At 46.3% G+C, this 26,545-nt stretch overlaps 1 protein-coding gene across 4 annotated transcripts in view; it reads left to right on the top strand.

Annotated features, from left to right (window-relative positions):
* Nucleotides 1-26,545, top strand: part of dync1i1a (dynein cytoplasmic 1 intermediate chain 1a) — a 54,673-nt gene that overhangs the window by 10,810 nt on the left and 17,318 nt on the right. For all 4 annotated transcript variants that reach the window (XM_028964278.1, XM_028964277.1, XM_028964279.1 and 1 more), the window contains 4 exons: nt 16,930-17,022; nt 20,658-20,820; nt 21,159-21,258; nt 21,679-21,804. In XM_028964278.1, coding sequence (XP_028820111.1) covers nt 16,930-17,022; nt 20,658-20,820; nt 21,159-21,258; nt 21,679-21,804 — 482 coding nt within the window. The remainder of the gene's footprint in view (nt 1-16,929; nt 17,023-20,657; nt 20,821-21,158; nt 21,259-21,678; nt 21,805-26,545) is intronic.

Below are 26,545 nucleotides of genomic sequence, written 5' to 3'. Positions count from 1 at the left end.
TTCCGCAAATTTATGGCCTTGTTAAAGCGGAGTACTCATGGCACACTGCTAATTTGATTGCATCCTATGGACTCAGAGCCAAGCACAGATGGTTCCAGAGCTCGCTAAACATCTCCATATGGATAAGGCCCTTAACAAGGTCTGTTTAGCATTTGCATAACGCTGTAGGTAGCCGCAATGTAAAGCATAGCTTTATGTTCCCCCGGGTTGCCTGCTCAGTCTCAAGGAGAAATGTTTCAATCTCTGTGGAGTCATCAGCCGCATTAAAAAGTTGTCTCATAAATTTGAGATTTGTTCCATCTTCCCCCGTATGCACAGAAACCCTGTCATGTTCTCATGGCTCCTTGATCCGGCTGTTGGCAGCAGCTGCTTGCTGTGTGATTCGGGACTTCCTGTCATTATAACTGATGTGTTTTTATTCTTTCCACTTCCTTGAAGCCTGATCAGAATTAAAATTGCTCTCGGAATTTCCTGTCAGGGCCAGTCATTTATTCAGCAAGTGCAACCGCCTTCACGGGGACAAGCCCACCGCCTCCCCATCATGCACAGGCTGCTGCGCGGTTAGGGTTGGGGGGGACGGTGACGAGGACGGAGGCCTGACCCTGCCCTCATGGGACCCCTGCTCGGCTTTGAGGAGAGAGGAGTTTGATTTGAGCAGGTCGACTCCCACCACCTGCTGGGGCTCCAGTTCTGTGTTTGTTCAAGTAGCTCCAAGAGTTTGTCTCCCTGATTGTTGAACCTAAACAGACGCCGCATGTGCTGGCCGGCATCTCGGCCTTTTTTTTTTTTTGCATGAGCGACTCCGCGGAGCGCCAGGTGTCGTGGGAAGCTCGGTCTCGTTGGGCGAACCCGACCTGCCGATGCCTCTGTTTCTCCGGTTCACCACCAACATAGCAACATGACTGTCTAACAACGTTTTCAATGATCCGTGATATGTAATGGCTTTATATGTAGGCGTCAGGATGGTGCAAAGTGTACGATATGGCAACATCAAGTAGGGGCCTGTATATCATTATAGGGTATATTATCAGTATAAGTTATAGGGTGGACTGCTGCTAGCTGTCTAGCACGTTGACTTCCAGGCGTTAAAAGAACGGAGTGGAAAAGAAAAACTGGAAACAAACTAAGTTTAGGGATCCAAAGTGGTGGGCTCATGGGTAAGGAAGCGGACTCGAAACAGAAGGGATGCAGGTTCAAATGAGGAGGGACCTGCTTGGGTGCCCTTGATCAAGGTAAAATGTGATGTGGCAAAAAAAAAATGCCTTCGCCTCACATGAATTGTAGAGTTTGAAATCCTCGCTGTGTGGTATACACACTATAATGTGGTAAAATTGGCTATCAATCTATTAGCTTTCCTTACATTGCCCGTATTATATGATCCCTGTGAGCACCTAGAATATTGAATAATTATGCTAGTGTCTTGTCAGTTGCCCTTTCTATGAAATTGAGAACACATCTTGTAAATATTGGTTTCTCCATTTATAAATGAATGCCTGATTGCGGCTATTTAAGCTGACCGCTGTCATGATCCGGTCCGGAAGGGGCTACTCCGGTTCCGGGATCCGGACCGGAGTTTCATGGTCGTCCTGTGTTAATGTTTCCTGATTGTTTTCACCTGTGTCTGATTGTATAAAGCTGCCCTGTTCGTATCTGTTCGCCGTCGGGTCATGTCTTCCCCTGTCCTGGTTATCATGTTCATATTATCATATTATGGGTCAGCATCACGTCCAGCCATCTTTCAAGATCTATTGCCTCACCATGTCAAACCAGCATGACAACAGCAAATATTTTGGTGAAATTGTTTGGTGACATCACATTCACTTGAAAATGGTTTTGTTAAAACTCCAAACTTAAAGATATTTGTGCCATGTGCTCTTTGCCACTTTTGGACCTCAGACCGACCTCAGACCCTTGTGTGGTGCCCTGAGGGCAAGTCCTTGCTTAATTCCGGCCTATGCTTTTCATTCCCGGAGTTGAAAGAGGCAGAAACGCAGCTGTGCGTTCGGCAGCTGTATGGGGAAGAATAGGGTCTTGCTTTAATTGTAATGCTGTGTCTTATCGGCACAACCATGTGTGTGATCCTTAATGCTCCCCCATTTGGCAAAGCCACCCCGGTTCAAACAAGGAATCCCAGTATGCTGTCCTCTCACTGGATGATTGGGGTGGTTTCTGGTTAACCCTGATTCACTGTTGCAGCTCCGTTCCAGAAAATGTGGCAAAGGGTCCGGGCGCTGGGGTAATTTGGAAGCTTGTTGCCTGTGCGGTTGTCCGTCATTTCAGACCTAGAGCGCCGTTAAAATTCCCACCATTAAGGCCGTTCCTGTTTCCTTTCATATTTGAAGTGCCAACATTCTTTTTTTTCCCCCTTCATAGAGGAATGGATGGCCATTCCTGGGAAGCAATCGGACGATTATCGGGCCAAAACTAACATTGTGAATCCCTCTGTACTGGATTAATCCCCTCAAGTCATGGGTTGTCAGTATTTGTCATATAAAGCCAGAGAAGAAATGCAAGATGACAAAACTACATGATTTTCCGGAGAGAGCATTTCGCGGGTTGCCATCAACGACCGAGCCTGGATAGAGATGCGGGTGGGGCTTGGGAGTGCTCTGAACTCTTGACCCCACCATGTCCCTTTTTGACATTGTCTCGCTTTTTTTTTTTGTATCGAGTTCTATGATTGGGATTTAGTGTACTCCAGTGTCCTTGTGCGTGACTCTATTTAGTGGTCTTAAGCTCTTAATGCAATGAAGCTTCCATTTCCGCGACATCTTGCCAGCCATGAATATCTGTAGTGTGAGGCCGTGTTCAGGTTCTTCTGTGTCCAAGTGGTGGGAGATCGCGCTGTCCTTAAGTGTCCATTGTCCGACACAATCAAATTAGGCGCCAGTCACTGGGTCTCCAGTTCATGATTGGCTTTATAACTCTTATGAAAGAGAAGGTCTGTCATTCCCAAGGCTGGACGCTCCTTGGGTGACGTTGCAGATGCATGGATCGTCCCCTCACGTAGTGGACCAAGAGGTCTCACCGAGGTCAGGCTTCCTGGTATTCCAGCATGTATTCCCCACACTAGCCACAATCAATCGGGCTGGTACAGGTTTACTTTCTGAACGGTTCTTGAGAGCCAGACGACAGGAAAGTTATATTTGGCATCCGGTGTTCTGAAAAATGTTCCAGCGGAGGTATTAGATCTTCCACTTGATTGTCCTTGAAGGATTTTTGCGGCCGACCGATGTTAATGTTTCGGAAAACAGCGAGAGGCCTTTCCTTCGCCTGGTTGTGTTTGCCCACTTTTTTCTTCCCTCCCAAATTTCATAGCAGATTTGAAGCTCTCTGCGAGCTTGTAATGCCGGATGCAGCACCGACCAGTCTTTCCAGCGAAGGGGATAAATGTCCACTTTCAGTAGTAAAACGCGAGCGAAGACACAGCGATCGAGTTCACAAGCGCTTGCCTGGGTGCACCCGACGGTTCTGGACTCGCGTCGGGTTTGGCGAGGGCTCAGGAGTGGGCGTGGACAGAGAAGCCGGGTCACAGGGTCCAGGAATTGGTCTCGCTCAGCAGAAGCTCACGGCGCCATTAATGAGCCGCAGCGGAAAGATGGCCAGAGAGCTGCGGGTCTCTGTGGTTCCGGGCCATTGGGGGACTTGTTTTGCGACGGTTATGATATTAAGGCAGTAATTGGCGCTCAGTGAACCACACATGAGCCTCGGCCGTACAGTTTGGGCTCTTAGGGGTTGCCGCCCTGGAAACCACCTCAATGGGTTTGGACATTCACAAGGTCAAAGAAGCTTTTATTTTTTTTGGTGTACACATTTATTTGTAAGCTTTGGTGTGACTGTGTGTGTGTGTGTGTGTGTGTGTGTGTGTGTGTGTGTGTGTGTGTGTAAGCTTCTCATTACATTTTTCTGGGCCATTAGCTCATAGGGAATCTCATAGGGATTTTTTAAACTTGTGGTAGTCCCATAATAGCTGCTAGTTTCAAGAAAGCACAGTAAGTGATGGCTAATGTGAAATACCGTACACCGCAATGGCCATTCTGGACGTTTGCAACACACTCGATTTAATGAGTAAATAATGGGATTTTAAAAATTAAATAATTTGCCTCGTGTTTGTTCACCTATTATAAGGCAGTAAAACGATAATGTCAACCATGACGAAAATGATCATTTGGTATGGTAGTAATGGCTGTAACAGGTAGCTACCGGTCCAATTCAGGGTGAGCAAATTGATCACACACATAAAATGTTTCTGTGCGTGTAATTGGCTGTTTACTGCCCTAATACTGTTTTTTAGCTGACCATTTTAGCTACAAACGGAAGTTGGAGTTCTGACTCAGTTCTGCTTGTTTTGTGATCTGTCCCAGTTCTCAAGCTGACCCTTTGTGTTGGTAAGCAAGCGCCAGTGTCGATGCCCATTGGAAAAAGCTGCCATAGCAGGCCAGAGGTTATCTGCAGCCCTCGGGTTGAGTGTCTGATTGGGGGGGGGGCGGCCATTATTCTCGGCCCTATCGCCTTCCCGTATCTCAGGAGTCGGCCGCAGGGCCGGCCAACAGTCGGCTTACCTTCCACCCCGCCGCCTGAGAACGGGGGAGAGATGGGCCGGCAGAGTGAAAGGGAGAGGACCTTCGCCTTGAACGTGGGTCACATATGGAAGCGCTTGCCTGTGCCGTGTTGTTTCAGCCCGCTGCTCATGCAAGAGTTCCTCGGTTAGCTGCCGAGACTCCTTCCCAAACACTGGTAGGGGCGGGGCACCCTGAGACAGGGGTTCGGGAGGGCCATGTCCGATTTAGGTTCTGTTCCTTTCACTCGTGTTAGATTGGTTGTGTTTAAAGGGGGGGTACGTCGTTCTTTGAGCATTATTTTGGCTTGAATTTCACAGCCAAAGCCATTCTACTTGTCAAAAATACCAGAAATGAGACACCATTAAAAAAAACAATGTAGGTGCTGCAGATAATTACAAGATACACAATATTTTCCATTTCATAGAAACAGCTGTGACTATTTGCCATCCGATGGGCCCTTGGAATATAGTTTCATTCACCAGAATAGCCCCCCCCACCCCCCACCCACTATTTTCTCCCAATTAAGCACTGACCTGGGTGGTCTGTGGTTAAAGTTGTCAGATGACATCATTCCTTTTACAGTCATACCAACTGTGTGCGTTTTAATGGCAAGAACAATTAGCATTTTGACAGAACGCATACGCTTCTCGCCGTTTGCCGCATAAAAGTTTCTGTTGACCATTAATGACCTGCTGCGTTCTGGACGTAGAACGATTCAGAAACGCTCTCCATTGTTTTTACGGAGTTCTAGTATGCAGCATGGGAACAGCACGCCGCAGCACGTTCTATACGCTGCGACCAGCAGGGCGCACTCTTGCCACATTGACCTGCGCCAATGAGACACAGCTTTCAGTCACCGAGTCAAAATATTGAAGACATAATCCTTTTTTTCCCCCCCATAATGACAGCCATAAAGTATATGATTTGTGAATTTTGTTTCTATTTATTATGTCGTTCAAAAGTCTGTGTTTTGTTTCCTGTATATTTTTTTTACCTTTCAGTTTAAAGAGCACAAGCAAGAACTACTGCAATTCAACGTTAACATTTATTTGACAATAACTATATTTCTATTCCAATAAATTGTAATCATAGAAAAAAAAGTTTTGCAATCAAATTGTTCACTTCTGCATGGTGAGTTGAGCTCAGGGTCCTGGTGATGTGGCTGGCTTCTGACAGCCCAGGAGTTTGGAAAGTTTGAAGTCATGAGGTTTAATCATGCGCTGTGGCCAGCCCGTGCATTGCATGGCGTGATAGGACTCTTAAAGATGTGGTTCTGGGATGGTGCCAGCTTCACTGGCACCATGTTTGTGGGCTGCAGACGCAGTCGTCTCCCCATTAAGGCCTTTCTGGTAGGTCAGAGTACAGATATAATCATTATATACGGAGTGCAGCATGTAGGCCTAGTCTGGATACCTGCCTATGTATATATATATACATATGTGTGTGTGTGTGTGTGTGTGTGTGTGTGTGTGTGTGCCCTGCTGGATGTCACCCATATGTCTTAATTAGGAGAGGTAGCTGATGAGAACTTTAATTGGAGAACTCTGTTTTTACTTTTTTAACATTTTGCATAGCAAACCGACCTGTAATTACCCTTCCTTTCTCATTATGAACTGACTGACATGAATTGTGGAGACTGGAAGACAATGTGGCCTCTGAAAAATATCTTCCAAGTTATTATTATTATTTTTTTTACCTCCTTTGAATTTATACATGGAATTTAGTTGAAATTGACATTTCACAACAACAACAATGATAATATTAAATAATAGTCACTCATTTCATATGGATTTTACATTGCCAAAAAAACACACATACACACAACCAAACAAATAAATCTTGGCTCGCTAGCTGATACATGGACATACAGATATATGACTGAAATAATAAGTATTAGCACAACTTTAGCAAACAAAACCACAAATAACAGGTGGTGAGTGGCATTCCTTACTCCAGTCTAATGTATCCAAAAGTCATTTAATTGAGGCATGCAATAAAAAAATGTATGCATTTACTCATTTATTTCATACCCGCAAAACATCTCAAATGGAATCTGATATATAACTCCAAAACTTGTAAGCGTAGAAAAAGTACAGCTTCAGTTACTGTATATGTAGAATTATGCATTTTGATATTTTTTTTTTACTGCAATATTACATCCAATCTGACAAGGAGAGGTTTTTTTTATGTTTTGCAGTTGAAATCTGAAGCATTTCCTGAAAGAATTTTATCTCCGTTCAAAGTCGAGCCGTCACTTTATCTGTCTCCCGCTCTCTGAATATTTCCAGACCTCCAGATCTCCCCCTGGGTCTCGAGGGAAGGCTGATCTTCACCGCACTGCCTTTGGCTAAAAGATAGCGCCAGAATAAAAGGGACAGTGTGATCGATATCCCCATTTGTCATAATGATGACAAACGACTGTGATGCCGGGGGTTGGTGACCTAAATCTGAAGTGTTTTTTTTTTCCGGTAAATAGTCTGCGCTTTGGTGTTTTTTTTCCCCTCCAGACGGGTAACTTCTAAAGACGTCCCCAAAAACGATCAAGATTTAAAGTTCAGAGCGAGGCGGCTTAGCGCTCTAGTTAATTTGTTTTGACTTATCACAGTTGGCCCTTTTCTGCCTTTTGATTTGATATTCTGTCATCACTTCTGTCTTCATTGTCTGAACTTTTGTTGTCCTTGTGGACTTGTTTTATTTTCCTCCAGTCGATTTACGATACGGTAAGTGGTCTTCATACTGACCCCAGGGGTCCAGCATCAGCTGTTTTCCATTGCGCACTCGGCACTTTGTCTCCAAACTGACCCCGGCAAACATTTAAATCATTTAAAATTTCTGCAAAAAAACATGGAGAACACTGTATTGGTACCTTTCTAAGAACAGCTCAAAGAAAAGTCAAGTTTAAGGGCCAAATTCAGTAATATCTTGGTAATTTTGCTATTTTTTCGAAATGCAACATGTAAACTAACCAGCACTTAACTAAACTTTAGCTAAATAGACATCATGTAATGTAATTAAATAATACATTTACAATGCATGCTAAACATGCTTAATTTGAAAATAAATCCCTTTGTAATACTCATTAGGATGTCGTGCCATAGTGCTCTTGATTTGGCAATGTGCTCATGCACTAGTCTGGATCCCATGCCACGTTTTTCAACTTAAAAAAGAATTGCAACAGCAGCATCTGCACTGAACTAGCACCAACATTTTACCTGTCTGGAGCCAACAACCCATGACATCACAAGAGGTGGGCAGAGTAAACGTGACAGCTTAAAGTTAATGTCCAATAATTTGTCAATTTATTAATTTGCTTACTGCAGTAGGCTTGATTTGTAATGCATTCACTGTGTCGTCAACCAGCACTGGCACCACCAGTGGAAAAGGGGTTTTAGTTAGCACAATAGTGGTGCCAAAGCAGACCAAATCCCAAAGGGGTACCATGTGGTACCAATCAGGAGAATGTGAGCCTAATGATGGTGCCAGAGGAGGCCAAGTGCCAAAAGGGAAACAACTGGTACCAACCAGGAGAATCTGGGCCTAATCATGGTTCCAGAGGAGGCCAGGTGCCAAAAGGGAACCAACTGGTACCAACAAAGAGAATGTGGGCCTAATCCTGGTGCCAAAGGTGGCCAGGTCCCAAAGGGGAACCAACAAATACCAACCAGGAGAACATGGGCCTAATTTTGGTGCCAGAGAAGGTGAGGTTCCGAAGGAGAACCAACCGGTACCAACCAGGAGAATGTGGGCCTAATCCTGGTGCCAAAGGAGGCCAGGTCCCAAAGGGAAACCAACCAATACCAACCAGGAGAACATGGGCCTAATTGTGGTGCCAGAGGAGGCCAGGTCCAAAAGGTGAACCAACTAGTACCAACCAGGAGAATTTGGGCCTAGCTGTGTTGCCAGAGGATGTCATGTCTCAAAAGGGAACCAAACAGACCCAACCAGGAGAAAGTGAGCCTAATCTTGGTGCCAGAGAAGGCCAGGTTTTATAGGGAAACCAACCAGGATAATTTGGGCCTAATCCTGGTGCCAAAGGAGGTCAGGTCCAAAAGGTGAACCAACTAGTACCAACCAGGAGAATTGTGGCCTAGCTGTGCTGCCAGAGGATGTCAGGTCCCAAAAGGGAACCAACTGGTATCAATCAGAAGAACGTGGGCCTAATTCTGGTGCCAGAGGAGGTCAGGTTCCAACGGAGAACCACACCATACCAACCAGGATAATGTGGGCCTAATTGTGGTGCCAGAGGAGGCCAGATCCCAAAGGGGAACCAACCGGTACCCACCAGGATAACGTGGGCCTAATCGTGGTTGCCAGATGAGGCCAGGTCTCAAAGGGGACCCAAACAGTACCAACCAGGAGAACTGTTGTGCCAGATTAGGCCAGATGCCGAGTCGATTAAAGCCAGGGGCTGGCGCCACCCTCAGAGCTCCAACTTTTTCTCTCCACACAGCAAAGTGCGTTTGATGAGCAAGCGCCCACGAGAGGAAACAGACTCACCCCCACAGCTGCCTTCATTTCACCTCAGAAGAAAGATCAAGATGCTCCCGCGCTCTCATACAGGGACACGAAGCTTTGTCTCGCGTTCTCTGAGTCACCCGTACATACGAATCGTCATGCATAGGCTGCAGCCGTGCTTTAATAGATGTACGGAGTGATGTATTTTTGTTTCCTTTATTATCTGGCAATGTATGTCTATTACTTGTAAATAATTAGTTAAAAAGTAAAAAAAGAAAATGTGGGAATCTCTGCAGGTGTCCCTCATCCGTCTGTCTGAGTGATTCATCTTGGTGGATGAGTAAAATATCAGCCCCTCTCCAAACAGGAAGACGCTTTTGAACCTCCAGCCAGAGCAGTGAGTGCTGTGCGATAGATAGCGATTGTTTCAGACGCCGGGTGTCGTGCCAGGGCCACATTAGAGACCTCTTTCATGTCCACATCGCCGCCCTCTACTCACATGCGCGCTGCCTGTGTTGTGGTCGACAGGCTGCTCAACACCCAGCTTCTGAGGGCCCCTTTGTGAACGTATGTGTGTGTGGTTGTGTGTTTAGGTATATCGTTAGTATCATTGAATATTCAGTGGGAAAGACACTGGGAGTGTGTGTGTGTGTGTGTGTGTGTGTGTGTTTCTCAAACAGTAGAGACTGATGTCATCTTGCATTGTGGAACATGGTGCCATTTCTTTTTTGCTGTGTTCAAAAATTGTAAACATTATTTCATTCAATATTGGCATTTAAAGACAAATTATGAAGTAAATAAATAAAAAATTCAAGGATATGTGCATACCAGCTAAATTTTGATAACTTTGATAAATACGATACATTTTGTAATGAACCATTGCAGAAATTAATATTGTTATTTACAATCACCCTTTATGCAAATGAGCGGAGCCTTTACCAGAAGGAGGTCAATTTGATCGACCAAAATATTCTCAACAACATGTTTTTTAGATACCATAAAATGTATTATGAAATCCCATGGATTTTAAGAAGGGATGCATCTCTACATCTGTATTAACAACCATCCATCTACTGGCTGGGGATGCATAGCTGTTGTGTGTTTGTAGGAGGAGAGTTTGAAAGGTTTCAGGAATTCATTTTTTTTTCATCACAAAAATGCAAATTCATTACAAAACTGCAATTGGCATCAGATCAGGATTTCACAGAATAAGAAAGCATTATGGTGTAAACCTACTGAAATGTTCAAAACTGTACACATGTTTAATTTATTAAGGATCTTTCATTTAATTTTAGAGACAGTGCTTGTAACTCAAAACTACATTTATTTAAAGGTCTCTGAGTTTCATGGAACTTACAACAACTCACTTCAATGTACTGATGATTGACCTTCATTCTGGACAATCCCGATCTGCCAAAGTGCCACTGACACTGCTCCCTGGGCGCCTGTCATGGCTGCCCACTGCTCACCAAGGGTGATGGTTAAATACAGAGGACACATTTCACTGTGTGCTGTGCTGCTGTGTATCACAAGGACAATCACTTCACTTTTTTTTACCTGTCAGCTAGTCAGTTGAGCAAGGGAAACACAAGGTCACGTCTCCTCCCTTCCTCCTCGGTTTGCCCCCTCTTTGCTCTTAATTCACCAAGTCTTCTTGGGACCATAGATGCTAACTGTAGCAATCGCATTTATTTCTTATTTAGCCCAAATTCACATACAGTACAGTACAGGCCAAAAGTTTGGACACACCTTCACATTCAACGTGTTTTCTTTATGTTCATGACCATTTACGTTGGTAGATTCTCACTGAAGGCATCAAAACTATGAATGAACACGTGTGGAGTAATGTACTTAACAAAAAGTGGAGACCTGGACTCCACAGTCAACAACAACAACAACAACATTTATTTCTTATATAGCCCAAAATCACATACAGTATGTCTCAATGGGCTTTGACAGGCCCTACAGTTGACACCCCCCACACTTGACCTTTCTGCACACAAGGAAAAACTCCACACAAAAAAACTCTAGGAGAGAGAAAAAAAGAAAGGAAGAAATGTTGGGAAGGAGTGATACAGAGAGGGACCCCCTTCCAGGGTAGAGTGAGCCTGCAAATGGTGTCAGTGCAGGGTTGGGGATGATATAATAATAAGTCCTACAGTTGTAGGGTTGGAGAAGTCCAGGATGTAGTCAGTGTCATGGTCTAGATTACGTGTCCATAATGATGTTACTGGTCCATTTGAAGATCCCTATAGCTGTAGTTGTAACGGTGGGGGTGGCTGTGGTGACCCTCTGGTTTGTTTCATGGCATGTCCTTGTTAAGCAGTTGTCAGGAAGTCACCGGACCTGAACCCAATCCAGATGGTTTGGGGTGAGCTTGACCCCAACAAGCTCACCCCAAACTTTTGGCCTGTACTGTATGTCTGAATGGGCTTTGAAAGGTCCTGCAAACCAAAAATGAAGATACATAATCAATGTTTTAATTCAGTTATGACTCTTATAGAAAAAGGTCTTTGTAAGGTATTGACTTATTATTTCGTCACTTATTTTATGCAAAACTGCATGACTAGATGAAGTGTGAGATTTCCCTCACACGCTCTTCCTTCAACTTGCAGGGCATGGTCACCCTTTCCCCCCCCAAAAAGCATGAAATGAAAACTCTCCGCTTGTCAGATCAGTGGGGACTTTTTTGGGATTGTGTAATCGGCTCCATATCCCGAGCGGGACGCCTGGAGCTAGCACAGCTTGGCCCAATAAGAGGCTGGATGAAAGGCCGCCCCGTCGCATCCTCCCGCCGCTCGGCGGACAGCGTCCCCTCCTCGGTGCTCAGCCCTCTCATGCAAACCGCGCTGTTTTCCCCGTCGTGTCCCTTTTCTGCCGAAGCGCTCGGCGTCAACATCCATCCATCAGGGACGGGACCAAAGTTCGTGCCGCCTGCCGCTCTCGCGCTGGACGTCCTCCAAGTCACACAGACAAACCTCAAGTTTAATATTTCCACCGTTGCGCACAGGCACATTTCGGCCCGGCAACGGCAGGGGAGGGGGCGGGGTCTGGAAAAAAGGACGGCTGCTTTCTGATCTTTCGCTACCGGGGGAGGAAAAACGAAAAACAATAAAAAATTGACATCGCAGTTGTGACACTTGCTGTTGGTGGCAGCTGGAGGAGGGGAAGCTCGCCTCTCGCCGAAAAAGGGAGAGGACGCCGCGGTGCACCGACGTAGAACTCGCGTCCTCGGTGGACCTCGAGAACTCCTGCCTAATTCCACAATGGCCACGTCTGGGCCCATCATACGGTTAAATCAGAGGTTATCCTAATATAATATAAATATAAAGTGAAGTGATTGTCACATGTGATACACAGCAGCACAGCACACAGTGAAATTTGTCCTCTGCATTTATCCCATCACCCTTGGTGAGCAGTGGGCAGCCATGACAGGCGCTCGGGGAGCAGTGTGTGGGGACGGTGCTTTGCTCAGTGGCACCTCAGTGGCACCTTGGCAGATCGGGATTCGATCTGGCAACCCTCTGATTACGGGGCCGCTTCCTTAACCGCTAGGCCACCACCGCCCAATGCTCTGGCACCAGGGGGGCTCATGCGGTTTGTTGCGCCATGGGCCAAAAAAACACCCCACCCGAAGCCACGTGCATCTCCCACAACGACCCTTCGACACCAGCGGCAGCAGAGCCCCGGTGATAAGCCAGTCCACCGTGCAGAGCGGGCGAAGGGAGAGGACGCCGCGGTGCACCGGCGTAGAACTCGCGCCCTCGGTGGGTAACGTACCGTGGACCTCGAGAACTCCACAACGGCCACGTCTGGGCCCATCATACGGTCAAATCAGAGATTATCCTGCTCCGGCAGCAGGGGGTCATGCGGTTTGTTGCGCCATGGGCCGAAGCCACGTGCGTCTCCCACAACGATAAGTGCGACCGTAGAGCAGCTAGCGCTCGGCCATCGGCGCGAGGATTCCGGAGGCGGCGGAGGATGTCATTATCAGTCTGGCGGGCGGAGACGGATCGGACTTTAATGCGTCGCCGTGCTGTGAGAGTTGCTATTAAGCGGCAGGTAGGAAGGCGGGGGCAAGTCGCGGCTCGGGATTAAATCCGCGCAGGGGAGAGTCGGACTTAAAGCTCCTACTTATCTTGTCCTTTCACCGCTCTACCCCGGAACTAATGCTCACGGGTGTGGCACACGTCCTTTCCATCCAAAACTTTTAGTCTTTGAGGGCGTTTGTCCCCCTCGCTTCTACCGGCATGGTAATAATACTAAATCCGTAATACCTACATTTACATTTTACGTTTACGGCATTTACCAGACGCCCTTATCCAGAGCGACTTACAATCAGTAGTTACAGGGACAGTCCCCCCCTGGAGACACTCAGGGTTAAGTGTCTTGCTCATGGACACGATGGTAGTAAGTGGGGTTTGAACCTGGGTCTTCTGGTTCGTAGGTGAGTGTGTTACCTACTAGGCTACTACCACCCTAGTAAAAAACAAGATAAAGTATAAGAAGAAAAGAAATATGTAAAATATTTTATACTCTTCGGGACCGGTTTGATGCAGCTGGCTGCAGCCCGCTGAAATGTCAGACAAATCATGTGGGTTCCGTCTCGTACGGTGATTTATGAACTGATCCGGTGTTTGGGGGGGAAAAATGCATTGTCTGGGAACGGCACAGGAAGCCGCAGAATCTCTCGGCCTGCGGCGATGGCTCCTAAGGTCGCCGGTTAACCCGACGTCCTGCAGCCGAGGTCGTGAATCACGGCTTGTTTTCTCCTCTCCTGCCATCCTCCGGCCTGGGACTCACCACGTGCCGCTGCAGACCCGGTCACGTTGGGTCAGAGACCCGAAGGAAAAGCTATTTCTCGCCTGCCTTTTCACTCTCTCTCTCTCGAGCTCGTCTCTCTTGGAGCTTTTCGCGATGCATCCTAACTCTGGGCCGTGTAGCTTCTCGTATTTCTTACACTACCCCTCCCCCTCCCCAGAACTCCTAGCAGATTATGCGCGAGGAGCATCTCTCCGCCTTGTCAGAGGAAAGAAGAGGGGCGAAATGCGGAGATGGTGGGGGGGCTGATGGAGTCAGCAGCAGTCTGCCGTGGCTCGTCTGGTTGGCCGCCCGGCCATGCCCGACGGCTCCTCTGTTCTTCTCGGTTCTTCTCGGTTTCTGGCTCCCAGGCTGGGTCACGCTCAGCTATAAACCAGAGAGGCTCCAGAAGCCTGGTCTGGCATCAGCGGTCGAAACCAAACTCTGTCCTTGCTTGCTACTCTACTGACTGTCCATTTTGCCATTAGTGTCTAAGCTATTTAAGCATTTACATGTACATTTACGGCATTTACCAGACGCCCTTATCCAGAGCGACTTACAATCAGTAGTGACAGGGACAGTCCCGCCTGGAGACACTCAGGGTTAAGTGTCTTGCTCAGGGACAAAATGGTAGTAAGTGGGGTTTGAACCTGGGTCTTCTGGTTCACGGGCGAGTGTGTTACCCACTAGGCTACTAACACCCAAAGTTTGACTGTCGTAGATAATGGTAACGATTCTCTATGTACTCAGTAGTAACACAACAATTCACCTGAACAGGGACTTGAACCCTGGACCCTCAGATTACAAGTCTGATGCTCTACCGACTGAGCTGACCTTCACCCTACCTGTTGCACATATTTTATGTTTTTATGTTAAAGACATAAAAGTGTAATATTTGGCTATGTTTGCAACATTTTCATATTGGTTCATTGTATACTTGCAATATTTGCAAAATTGAGGTCTGTAGCAGTCGGCAAAGCATTTCACTGCATATCATACCGTGAATGACTATGTATGTACTAATAAAATTTGAATTTGAAATTTTAGATATCACAGATAGTGACATTTTTTCAGCTGTCGGATTAACTTTCCATTGCATGTTGCGGCAGACACTGGTGTGGGTGCATTTGGATGTTAGCTATCAACATAGGGCAGTGGTGGCCTAACGGTGAAGCAAGCGGCCTTGTAATAAGAAGGTTGCCGGTGCGAATCCCGAACCGGCACTGAGCAAAGCACCACTGAGCAAAGCACCGTCCCCACACACTGCTCCCCGGGTGCCTGTCATGGCTGCCCACTGCTCACTCAGGGTGATTGGTTAAATGCAGAGGACAAATTTCACTGTGTGCACCGTGTGCTGCTGTCTATCACATGTGACAATCACTTCACTTTCTTTCATAAACTGTTCTTGAGACAGAATATTCAATATAGAGAATATATCAGGAGGCCAGATAAGCATCGATAACACACAACCTACAGATCCTATAATGCAGTGCGCACTTTGCTGACAAACTGAGCACCCTACGCACTAAACTCCGCCTGCACAGTTCATCTGCAGCGTAAAGATCACATTCGGCAAGGCAACTGAAGCACTGCATTGTGGGATCTGTAGTTTGTGTGTTATTATCGCTTCATATCACTGGGCCATAATAATAGATATAAAGTGATCACCCTTGGTTGAGAAGGAAGATTCCTGTGTTGCGTTAATTTTAGCATATTGTAGCATGAACCCATATTTTGGTTGATCTTCTCTCCTCAGTAAAAATAGTTTCCCTCTCAATGCAGCTAGTATTAAGTTGGCAGTCGATTAGAGAGTGCGTGCTGGTAATTAAAAATTGATAATAAATGACCTTTCCAATGTGGCGAGGTAACTGGGACGTGTGAATGGCATAGTTAGACGCCACCCTGAAGGCTGTCCCCAAAAACCCCGAGCCCACGCCGGCCCTCCGTATGCAACGAGCCCGGCAATAACCAGCAATAGTCAGAGACGTTTCACTGCAAATTGCCGATTGAACTTGAACCATGAGAGCTGCACATCTTACGGCCGCGGGGAGTTCGTTTATTATGCCCTAATCTGCCAATTACGTCTTAGCCACCACGCTTTTGGTTTCAAATCCTTGCAATTTTGGGTCTGAAACGCAGCCAGCGTAGTAAATATGGGCAGCGTTGGACCACTGGGGGTGGGGGAAAGCAGACCGCTCTGGTGTGTGTGTGTGTGTGTGTGTGTGTGCGCGTCTGCACTTCCTCCTGTGAACTGGACGCCTACTGTCACCGTGACCCCTGCCAGTTAACCTCTGGCACGGCGGGGTCAACTCGGCCAGCCGTCCCACAGAGGTCCCATGTATGCTGGTGCGTGCCTGCATGCGGACGGCCTGGTGTTTACACGTTCTCGGCCGCAGGTGTCCGCGGGGGTGTGAAGCGTCTGGGGGCCGGAGGGGAAGCCCCCGCTACCCATCTGGGGGGTTGGCTGGTGGTGGTTCTTAGCGGCAGGGGGGGGGGGCTGGGCGGCGTAGAGGGTTAGCAACACTTGTCCACCCCGGCTCAACCCCGGGCGGGGGGGGGGCTGGGAGAGAAAGCAGGTGCCTGTTGATGCCGAGGGGCGGGTTCCAGACCCTGTAACCGAGTTAGGGGGGGGGGGGCCCGGGTTAATTAGGGGGGGGGAAATCCTCCGAGGCCCGAGAGGTTAGGAGCGCAGAGAGAGGGAGAGAAGCGATCACCGCGGCACTTCCTGCTATCCGTACCCCATCCTCTCTGATCAAGGGCCCGCTTTGTACACGTGCGGGACACATGTTCCGAACTCGAGAAAATCGGGGGGTGGGGGGAGGGAGGGTTGCACTAATTTCTGGCTTGTCTTTGGCTCCGCTTCGAGATATGGCGGCGGTACGAAGCCGAGCCAGGGCATTTTACAGCAAAGCGTCCGGCTTCGTAACCTGGCCGTGTGCGGGAGGAAGGTGGTGGACATAGTGGACAACAGGCCTTCTTCTTGTCCTCCTCTGGCCGAGCCGTCATCAGTTGTATTTATTTTAGCAGGGGGGGGGTTGCTGTGGTCGGGGCAGGAAGTGTGGTGGCTGTTCAGAAGTAACTGTCGAACCCCCCCCCCCCCCCCTCTCCACAGAGGAAGAAGAGGAGGACGAAGAGATCACAGAGCCCAAAGTCGACCTCGAGGCGGACCAACAGGAAGAAGAGGACCACAAGGACAAAAAGGAAGGTTTGTGTGAGCGTGTGTGTGTGTGTGTGTGTGTGTGTTCCCTTCGGCACGTTCACAAACTCCTCCACCTGGGACACATTTGCTGCGTTTGACTCCCGTGTGTGCCGGCTTGGCCAGATGTAATCGCTCGCAGCACCGCCGGGCCCGACGAGCGCCGCGTAATCCCACCTCCCGACGGCGTGGGGTTCAGGTGGCCGTCTGGTATCTGTTGAGCGGGTGCCGGTCCAACACAAGGCCGGTGTTGCGGATTTGTAAGCGAACAGTGTTTTGACAGACAGGAAGTCGCTGATCGGTGATCGGCTGGCTGCTGATGTATTTATTTTAGGGAGAGAGAGAGAGAGAGAGAGAGGCTTTCAGAAGGGTATCAAAGGAACAAAGGCCGCAATTAGCCAAGATGAAGCCGGCAACAACGGTTCCAGATTGTGCTGCGGTGGAGAGTTTTCCCAGATTCCCAATGACCAAAATATTTAAATTAGACAAGGAGAACGAACGAGAGGAAAATGATGAGATATTATTATTAATATCAGACGTATGTGACTCTCTGCAGTGAGCACTCCCAAGTGAACCTTGACACTGGGGCATTCTGAGCACATCAGAAACAGAGCTGTTTACGCTGCATACAAAACCAGCACTAAAGGATTCGAACTAACGTTAACTTTCTCTCCAGAGTGGCTCACAATAAGTGTCTTTCCTGTGGACACAATGGTAGTAAGTGGGGTTTCACTTCGTGGCCGTCTGGTTCATAGGCGAGTGCCTATCAGGTACACCAACTGGAAGAAGAACACTGAGCTCCAGTGGTGTTTGTAGCAAGATTTGGAGCTTTGCTCTTTGGCTTGGAGAACGCATTGCAGCATTAGAACCTGATCTCATGAGTGAAACTTGAGCATCGTGGTTCAGGCCTGTTTGGGTGCCTCTGGATTGGGCATCATTGCTGGAAAAAAGGTGGGTGACGTCACAAAACCTACTTAAATCTTGTCCAATATTGTTCATTTAACCATAAGAAACCAATACAGAAAGTAATCAGACCCCCTTATATTTTTCACTCTTTGTTATATTGCAGCCATTTTCTAAAATCCTTTAAGTTCATTTTTTCCCTCATTAATGTCCACACAGCACATCATATTGACAGATTTATTATCAAAGAAAAACTGAATATCACATGGTGCTAAGTATTCAGACCGTTTTCTCAGTATTTAGAAGAAGCTCCCTTTTGATCTAATGCAGCTGCGAGTCTTTTTAGGAAAGATGCGAGTTTTTCACACCTGGACTTTAGGTCCTGAGCTCTCTGGAGAAGGGTTTAGTCCAGGATGTCCCTTCATCTTTCCCTTGATTGCAACCAGTCGTCCTGTCCCTGCAGCTGCAGAACACCCCCACAGCATGATGCTGCCACCACCATGCTTCACTGTTGGGACTGTATTGGACAGGTGACGAGCAGTGCCTGGTATTCTCCACACATACCGCCTCGATTTAAAGCCAAAATGTTCTATCTCGCTCTCATCAGTCCAGAGAATCTTATTTCTCACCACCTTGGCGTCCTCTTTTTAACAAACTCTGCCCCAATATTTTGCCGGACGGCCAGCTCTAGGAAGGGTTGTGGTCGTCCCAAACGTCTTCCATTTAAAGATTATGGAGGCCTCTGTGCTCTTGTGCAGCAGATTTTTGTTTTTGCCACAATTCTGTCTCTGAGCTCTTCTGGCAGTTCCTTTGACCTCATGATCCTCATTTGCTCCGACGTGCATTGTGAGCTGTAAGGTCTTATATAGACAGGGGTGTGGCTTTCATAACCAAGTCCAACCAGTAGAATCAAATACAACTGGACTCAAATGAAGGTGTAGAACCATCTCAAGGACGATCAGAGGATATGGACATTTATGAGTGTCACAGCAAAGGGTCTGAATACTTAGGACCATGTTACATTTCAGTTCTGTGTTTTTCTGTCAATATGAGGTGCTGTGTGGACATTCATGAGGAGGAAAATGAAAATGAGTGAAAAATGTAAGGGGGTCTGAATACTTTTCGTACCCACTGTAGTTAAACATGTTCTCTTTGCTACAGAAACAAAAGTTCATTTATGCTGCTTATACGGACAAAAATAAGGATTTACATTTCAAACGTTTCAGCTGACATATCCACATATTTCCGTACATTATTTACATCGCAACTGATTTTGAGCATCAAAAAGACATCAAAGTCAAGTAAAGTGTTTATTCAGAAAGAGGCCAGACTAATGAGACATCATATAGACAACTTTATAACTTTTACCAGTCTCACACACGCTTTCTCCATTCGAATCCGTCTTTAGCATTGAGCATAAACAGGAACGTCCCCGTGTGTAGGAGCAGTGGAGTATTGCTCGTATTTAATTACTCCCGCGTGATAATGGGCCGCCTGTTCGGGCCGCGTTCGCGACGCTTGGCCACGTCTGACTCGGCACCGGCGGTCTCACGCGTCGGGCGGCCCGAAAGTGTCGCAGGATAAACCCGCCGACGCCCACTCGCGTGTGACCCCCGCCGCGCCGTATCGGATGCCAATCTCCCGGGCTTCTCGACTTATCAGCTCGCAGCGCTCCGGGTCAGGGCTGATTAAAAAATGTGTCACTTGACCTCCCTTTAGGGGACTTCAAACGCAGGCAGAGAGAGCATCCTTTGTGGCCGGAGTGTGTAGTAAATAACTAGAGAGGGGTTAGAAAGGGGCCTTGTCAGTGCCGGCCTATAAAAGCATATGGGGCCTTTGTCTCTCGCCGGGGACTTTGATCAACCCTTTGTATTCCTTACGAGTTGTTTGAGCGAAGACGAAAAAAAAAGACGGGCCACACGAACCAAGTGGGTCCAGATCAAAGTGAAGGCCCCCCTAATAGTCCGGAGAGGAATTGAGAGGAACTGGATTACATCAATCCCCCGAGTTCAGCCTGTGCCGTAATTACGCCGGATAAGGCTGAGAGCACCTTGTGATTTGGCAGATTTGTTTTTTTTGTGTTTTATTTATTTCATTATTCTCTTTGATTTCTTTTTTTTTTTTTTTTTTTTTGTCCTGCACTCAGGTGAAAACTATTCTGTGATCATAAAAATGTTAAATGAACGAAAAAATTAGGGATTAAAAACAAGATGTTTTTCATTTTGGCTTCAGTTTGATTTGAACAGAAACAGCATTTTTATGTTCCATTTAATTGTTCCAATGTGTAGTTATTTAGAATGTCAGCATCACATTGCAATAATATAGGAAGTAGTGCACATTCATTCTATAAATGATATATATTTTTAATGCATTTAAGTAGCATGGTATTTGCATTTGATTTGTCATTTCTCACAACAGTTGTGATTATTTTATTATTTGGTTTTTTTATTTGGCCTAATATTTTTACGGATTTTACATGGAAAATAGTAAATCTACATAATTCATGAAGGATGAAGGATATTTATTTAGCAATAGTAACAAAAATACTTAAAATGTTCTATATTAATAATAATGGACAGATTTTATCTGAATATATAGCTTGATAGCCGTGAAATTTAAATGAGCATCTTGTGCACATTCAATGGAAATATTTGTTTCCCTCTCTCAGTGTCCATGTGTTTGGCCATGTGTGTTATATGCGTGTGTGTGTGTGTGTGTGTGTGTGTGTGTGTGTGTTGCAGGCCACCCCAGAGAACTGACCGAGGAGGAAAAGCGCCAGGCGCTCCACTCGGAGGAGTTCCTGGTTTTCTTCGAGCGCGGCATCCGCGTGATGGAGCGCGCACTCGCCGAAGACTCCAACATCTTCTTCGACTACGGCGGCAGAGACCTGGACGACAAAGAGGGGTGAGATCCTGCTTGTGTGCGTGGTCATGCATGCGTTTCTATCCAACCCTTTGTGTAGACTCATTGTCAGAAATTTGCCTTTTAGTCACAAATTGCTTCAGTTTGTTCAGTGTTAAATCATATTTTTTTGTTTCATTACTTGTTTAATAAGGGTTCTCACCCCTCCAAATGCCCAATTGACATTACAAATTAAGCCAATGCATGGACGTTTGGAAAGACCGCTGAAAAACAGGTCGAGATAGTAAAGTACGTAATTAATAACATGCTTGCCAAATGACATCAAGGCGCAGCGATGATGTAAAGCTACGTGTGTGTGTGTGTGTGTGTTGAATTGTCAGAGACATGCAGAGTGGGACTAGCCTGTCCTTCAACCGCCTGTTCTACGATGAACGCTGGTCCAAGCACCGGGTCATCACCTGTCTGGACTGGTCCCCACAGGTAGGCTATGCCGCGGCGATGTGTGTGTCACCACCTGCTCATCAGCCTGGCCCAAGCTGATAGGCGCTTTCATGTGACTTCGATTCCTTTCATGTGACAATTCAGTTGTTTATGACTGTGTGGAGTTAATGGCTGTTAAACTAATGAAAACTAAGGATTTCCAAACTGTGTGCATGTGTGCATGTTAGATGGTGTCAAGGTCTGTATGTTCTATTGCCATTGAACAAATAGCATGTCTAGAAATGTATTGGAAACAGATTTGATGACGCAATGACAGTCCCTTGTGTTTCTTTTTCACTTTTTATCTTTGTCACTTTTTTCCAGATTCTTCTTCTGGTTCCTGTCGGTGTTCTGATTTTCCACCTCCTCCCATCATCTTCTTCTCCTTTTTCCTCTTCCTCTCTCTTACCCGCCCTGTAGTACCCGGAGCTGCTGGTGGCGTCGTATAACAACAACGAAGATGCCCCACATGAGCCAGATGGCATAGCACTGGTGTGGAACATCAAGTTCAAGAAAAGCACGCCCGAGTACATCTTTCACTGCCAGGTATTAATGTGTCTTAATGGTCAAACCCTTGAACCAGATATTTCTGTAGCCCTGCCTGAAACGACGATAACACCTTTCATTCACGAGCAGTGAGGCGCACTGGTCGAGGTAGACCATCACGAATTGTAGTCTAGGGAAAAACACAGTACAGGAATATTTAAAATCCTATTTTTCTACTGCTATTTTTGTCATAAATATACATTATGAAAAATGTTAAGCTTTTCTAACTACAATTAACTAATGAATCAATAACTGTTGCTATCTGGGAAGCCACTTGCTTATACTTGCTTATACAGTAAAATTGGCATGTAACGGTACTTTATGATCAAAAAAAGAAACATTTTAGGTATCTTTTTGGATGCAGCGGTGACTTTAATGCACAATGAACATTTTGATGGTTGGATTGTACGAACAGCTACAGTTACAGTCACCATCGTACCAAACTATATTTTATTTTGACTAGATCTCTCAATTTGAATGTGTAGATATGAGTTACATGTCGGGCGTTTCATTACGTTACAGAAATATTCTGATAACTTTTGTATCACCCTAACGTCCAAGTAGTGTTCAAAAACATGTTGATGTCTTTCAACCCTCATTCTCTAGTGTTTATTCCATGTAATAACTGCATGAATAGCATGTAGTTCCTTATTAATAACGAGGACCTGTCCATGGTGCTGGTTCCTGGAGAAATTTGCTTAAATCATATATATTTATACATGGCCACCAGTGGTCATGATTAAATTGGATCAAGAGAGAAATGGGCCAGAAAATCCAATAGCGAAAAAGAAGACTTGGCAGCGGCAAGGAGGTAATGACATTTCATGCTTGTTTAGTACGGAGTGGCCAGTGCCAGCATCTTCGCTGCTCGCTGCACGGTTTCCTCTTCTGCAGCCGCCAAAGCCTATAGGATGTGGCCACGAGCGTGCCGGGGCCCTAAGGGTGATGTCAGTATGAAAAATGAAAAGTAAGGTGTTATTTCATTATGTCACTTCCCTGGGCTTGGACGAGCACACCAATGCTGACTGTGATACCACGGAACACGTCATTCTGGGTCAGGAGCAATTAAACCTGGAAAAACTCTGAATTTTCGATATGAAAAAAAAAAAAGCGGATTTGATGTCGGGCTCTTTTGACGCTAAGTGTAAAGGACTCCGGGGCGAGGTTGAGGGGAGACAGCCGAGTAAGTGGCTCTGAGACGTGGCGGCCTGGTGTGAGGGCCCATGATCCCACAAGAACCTTGTTATAGAGACATTTATGTAATAAAAAGATGTGGCCAACCACTTCCTAATCCTGCCAGCCACATATGTCTGCCCACCCACATGGTCTGCCGTTGTATGTGCACAGTCTCTCGCTCTCTCTCTTCCACCCTCATCGGTTCCTATCCCCGTCTCCCATACCTTAATCCACACTCAAAAACACACCCTTTTATAGCAGCAGAGTCTTAAATGAATCGTGGGAGAGATTTCTTCCAAATGCAAAATGGTGACACAGCCGCACGGCCTCACACTATAAAGAAACCACGCCCTCAGGCTCACGCTACACGGATCGAGATGGGCAGTCTGGCAGGTATCGAAAATTCCTTCCCATGAAAACACACCAGATTGCAGGATTGTATTAACATAACATGTCTGGCGATATGTTTACGTGTGTAAATGGGGCCCCGCTGTTGTGGGGTGCCGCTGGCCTCTGAGGTTGCATATCTGGCTTTGAAGACACACGGAGTCACAGAAACACACGCAGGTGGATTTTAAGATACGCCGCGTTGAATGAATCAGAATTCTTTCATAAAAGTGCTGATATTTGTTGTGCATGTTTAGTTTAGAAGTGGGTGTGGTCCCCCCCAAAAAAACGTCCACATCTGGGTAAACACTTTTGTCCTAAGTGTTGCCAGATTGGCTGGATTTGTAATTGATATTTTGGATAATATTGCTTGTTGATAGTAGCCATTGAGGAACTGCAATATATCTGCAATATATGTCAAGTAGTTGTGGCAGTTGAGTTCTTATCAGATAGTTTCATCAGTTTTGTGTGGCTTTTTCTTGTGTGCTGAAATATCTGGCAACACTGCTAGCACTACTTTGCACGAGTGAAATATTGACAGGAGGGGGAATTAAATCATCCACAACGAGCGAGTAAGTGGCATGAGAGATGTCAATCATCACCACGGGCTCCTCCCATTTTATAAAAACATCATTAACGACTGTCTTTTTGGTGACAAATACGTAAACACCAACAAAGACCGTTTGCAGATAGATTCATATAACTGTCAAGTTCTTTTTTATGTAAGTCTTTGGGACATACTTGACCTGATATTATCTAACAAGCCACATGCATTGCGTCTGTTATAGCAATTTCGCCAATTCTGATGACACACCACCCTTCTCCACTTTCTCCACTGTGCAGCCTATCAGGGTGAGGGTATAAAGGTCGGCATATTTGGAAAAAGAGCATGTAGGATAACCAGAAATCTTGGGTTGTTGCCACCCTTTAAGTAAAAAAAAAAAAAGCAGATGCAGTCGACGTCTAATCACTTGGCACGGCGAGGGCTGAGTTGTGCTGGAGGGTGATGAAAGAGGCGGGAGCGGTTTTCTGAGATATTGTTTTTCGCCCCGGGGTCTATTATAAACAGAGCAGCTCCTTCCTAGTTATCCGGGGATCAGATGGATCTTAATGTGTGAGCATGTTCTGCCATTTAACCCCCCAAACCACAGGGAGAGGGTCTTTTTTCCCCCCTTTTTTTCACCACCACAAGCACTCGACCCCCTCCGTCACACGCGTTGGGGCTCAGTTGAGATTTTCCGCTCTCCCCCTCTCTGTCTCTTTGGGTTTTTTTTTTTTTTTTTTTTGGCAAAGCTCGCTGTGGAGTTCAGCATTTTTCAAAACATCCATTTTTCCAGATCTGCCCACAGCTTCTGCTGCTTTCATGTGCTGGATATTCTTCTGCCACCAGCATCCCTCCCCCGTCTCCTCTTTTTTCTCTCTCTCTCTCTCTCTCTCTCTCTCTCTCTCTCTCTCTCTCTCTCACTCCATTCCTTCTGGAACCTTCTATGGTGGCGGCCACAAACCATGAGAGTGGCGGTGCCCTGACGGGCATGTGGGGGAGGTTAGTCAACCATCTTCCTCTTCTCTCTCTCTCTCTCTTTCTTTTTTTGGACCTCTCCCAGGGCGCACTGAAAGACCCGTCATCGCCATCGACCTGACTGCTCCCATAAAGTCACGTGACCCTCTCAAGTGGTCTCGCAATGGCCACATCAATAGCCGGCCCACTGGGCCGCATCACCGCCGGCCCATGCTGCCGACTCCCGTCCCTCGCCGCTGTATTTTTTAATAACAGCTCCCATTTTTAATGCACGATGACTCCCCGCGACCCTCGTCCAAATACCGCAGGGTTAGGAAACCATGGCTGCATGGAGGAGACGCGTTTATTGTTTTTTTTTTCCCTTCTTCTTCTTTTCTTGGACGCTGTGCCAGTCTGAATATTCCAGCGGGGGGGACCGGGGCTGGGCTCACTCACACAGCTCAGTACCCGTTCAGGACTGCCGACCTCTGCTCTTTTATGGTCTGCTGGGGTACAGAAAGCCATCAGCAGTGGCAGGATGAGCCCGAGGTTGAATAAATTCAACTTACTTACTGTCCTAATAATTTTTTGCCCCTTTATTAGTAGCATATACACATTTATACACTAGCATAATGCTGCATATAATAGGATATATATAATGTCCAAGACATGAATTTCTGTTGGTTTAAAGGTAATTTCATATGCCATGCTGTGTCTGAAACTACATGATAAATGTATGAATAAATTATTCTGATTGGCTTGTAAACGCTTCATAATGGTTGGTTCTTTTCCACTCTATCGCCCTTTAGAACCCATGGATTGCCTAGCTGGTACAATGGCCATGACAAATAGGCTCTAAAAGTGCACCATGTGTATTTTTTTGCTGCTTCAGCAAGCTACCGTGGCTAAATAGATATTTTCAAGAACGATGGTTAGTGCTGCACAGCAACCAGCCAATCAGAACAGAGAATCCAGACAATAATATAAAGCTGTTAAATAATTGGTCTGCCCATATACCCATAGCGGGGTAGTGGCGCCCATGAAATGACCCTTTAACCTTTGCCTGTTGATGAATGTGCTATGTTCAGTCAACGTGAATAATTTTCCCTTAAAAATTAAAATACACGGCAAAGTTGTCATTTATTGAGACCAAAAAATGTTACGTTTAAGGTTTAGTTCTGCAATGTCACTACACAGGCAGCATATTTTGGAATACATGAAGCTGGCTGTGAGTTATGGACAGAGAGAAAGGGAATTTGCTAAGAGAATGACTGCCTTCTTTTATGAAACGGAGATATGGTATTACACGAGGCATGCCAAGAACCGCAGAGTGACAAAATCCACAGGGTGTCATAAAAATGAGGGAGGGAGAGAAAGAGGGAGAGAGGTGGATGCCAGTGGAGGACGATGGAGTCCATCTGGTCCTGATAAGCTCTGCTGAAAACCATATGATTGTGGTGTGGCAGAAGGGTTTTGGGTCTCTGCTGGTGAATATGCTGTCTGTCACACGCTCATTCCCCTCCCTGACAAATGGCTTTCAATTTTTTATTTTTTATTTTGCTCAGACAAAAAAAAAAATTAAAACAGGCAGTGTTCCTTCCTCACAGTCCTTCGCTCACTGCCATCGCTCGATGTAATCTGGCCCTGTATGTATCTCTCAGTACAGTTTTGGCCATAAAC

This window comes from Denticeps clupeoides, chromosome 20 (genome assembly GCF_900700375.1).
Source record: "Denticeps clupeoides chromosome 20, fDenClu1.1, whole genome shotgun sequence".
NCBI classification, from domain to species: Eukaryota; Metazoa; Chordata; class Actinopteri; order Clupeiformes; family Denticipitidae; genus Denticeps; species Denticeps clupeoides.
This window is presented reverse-complemented; position numbering and strand designations above follow the sequence as displayed.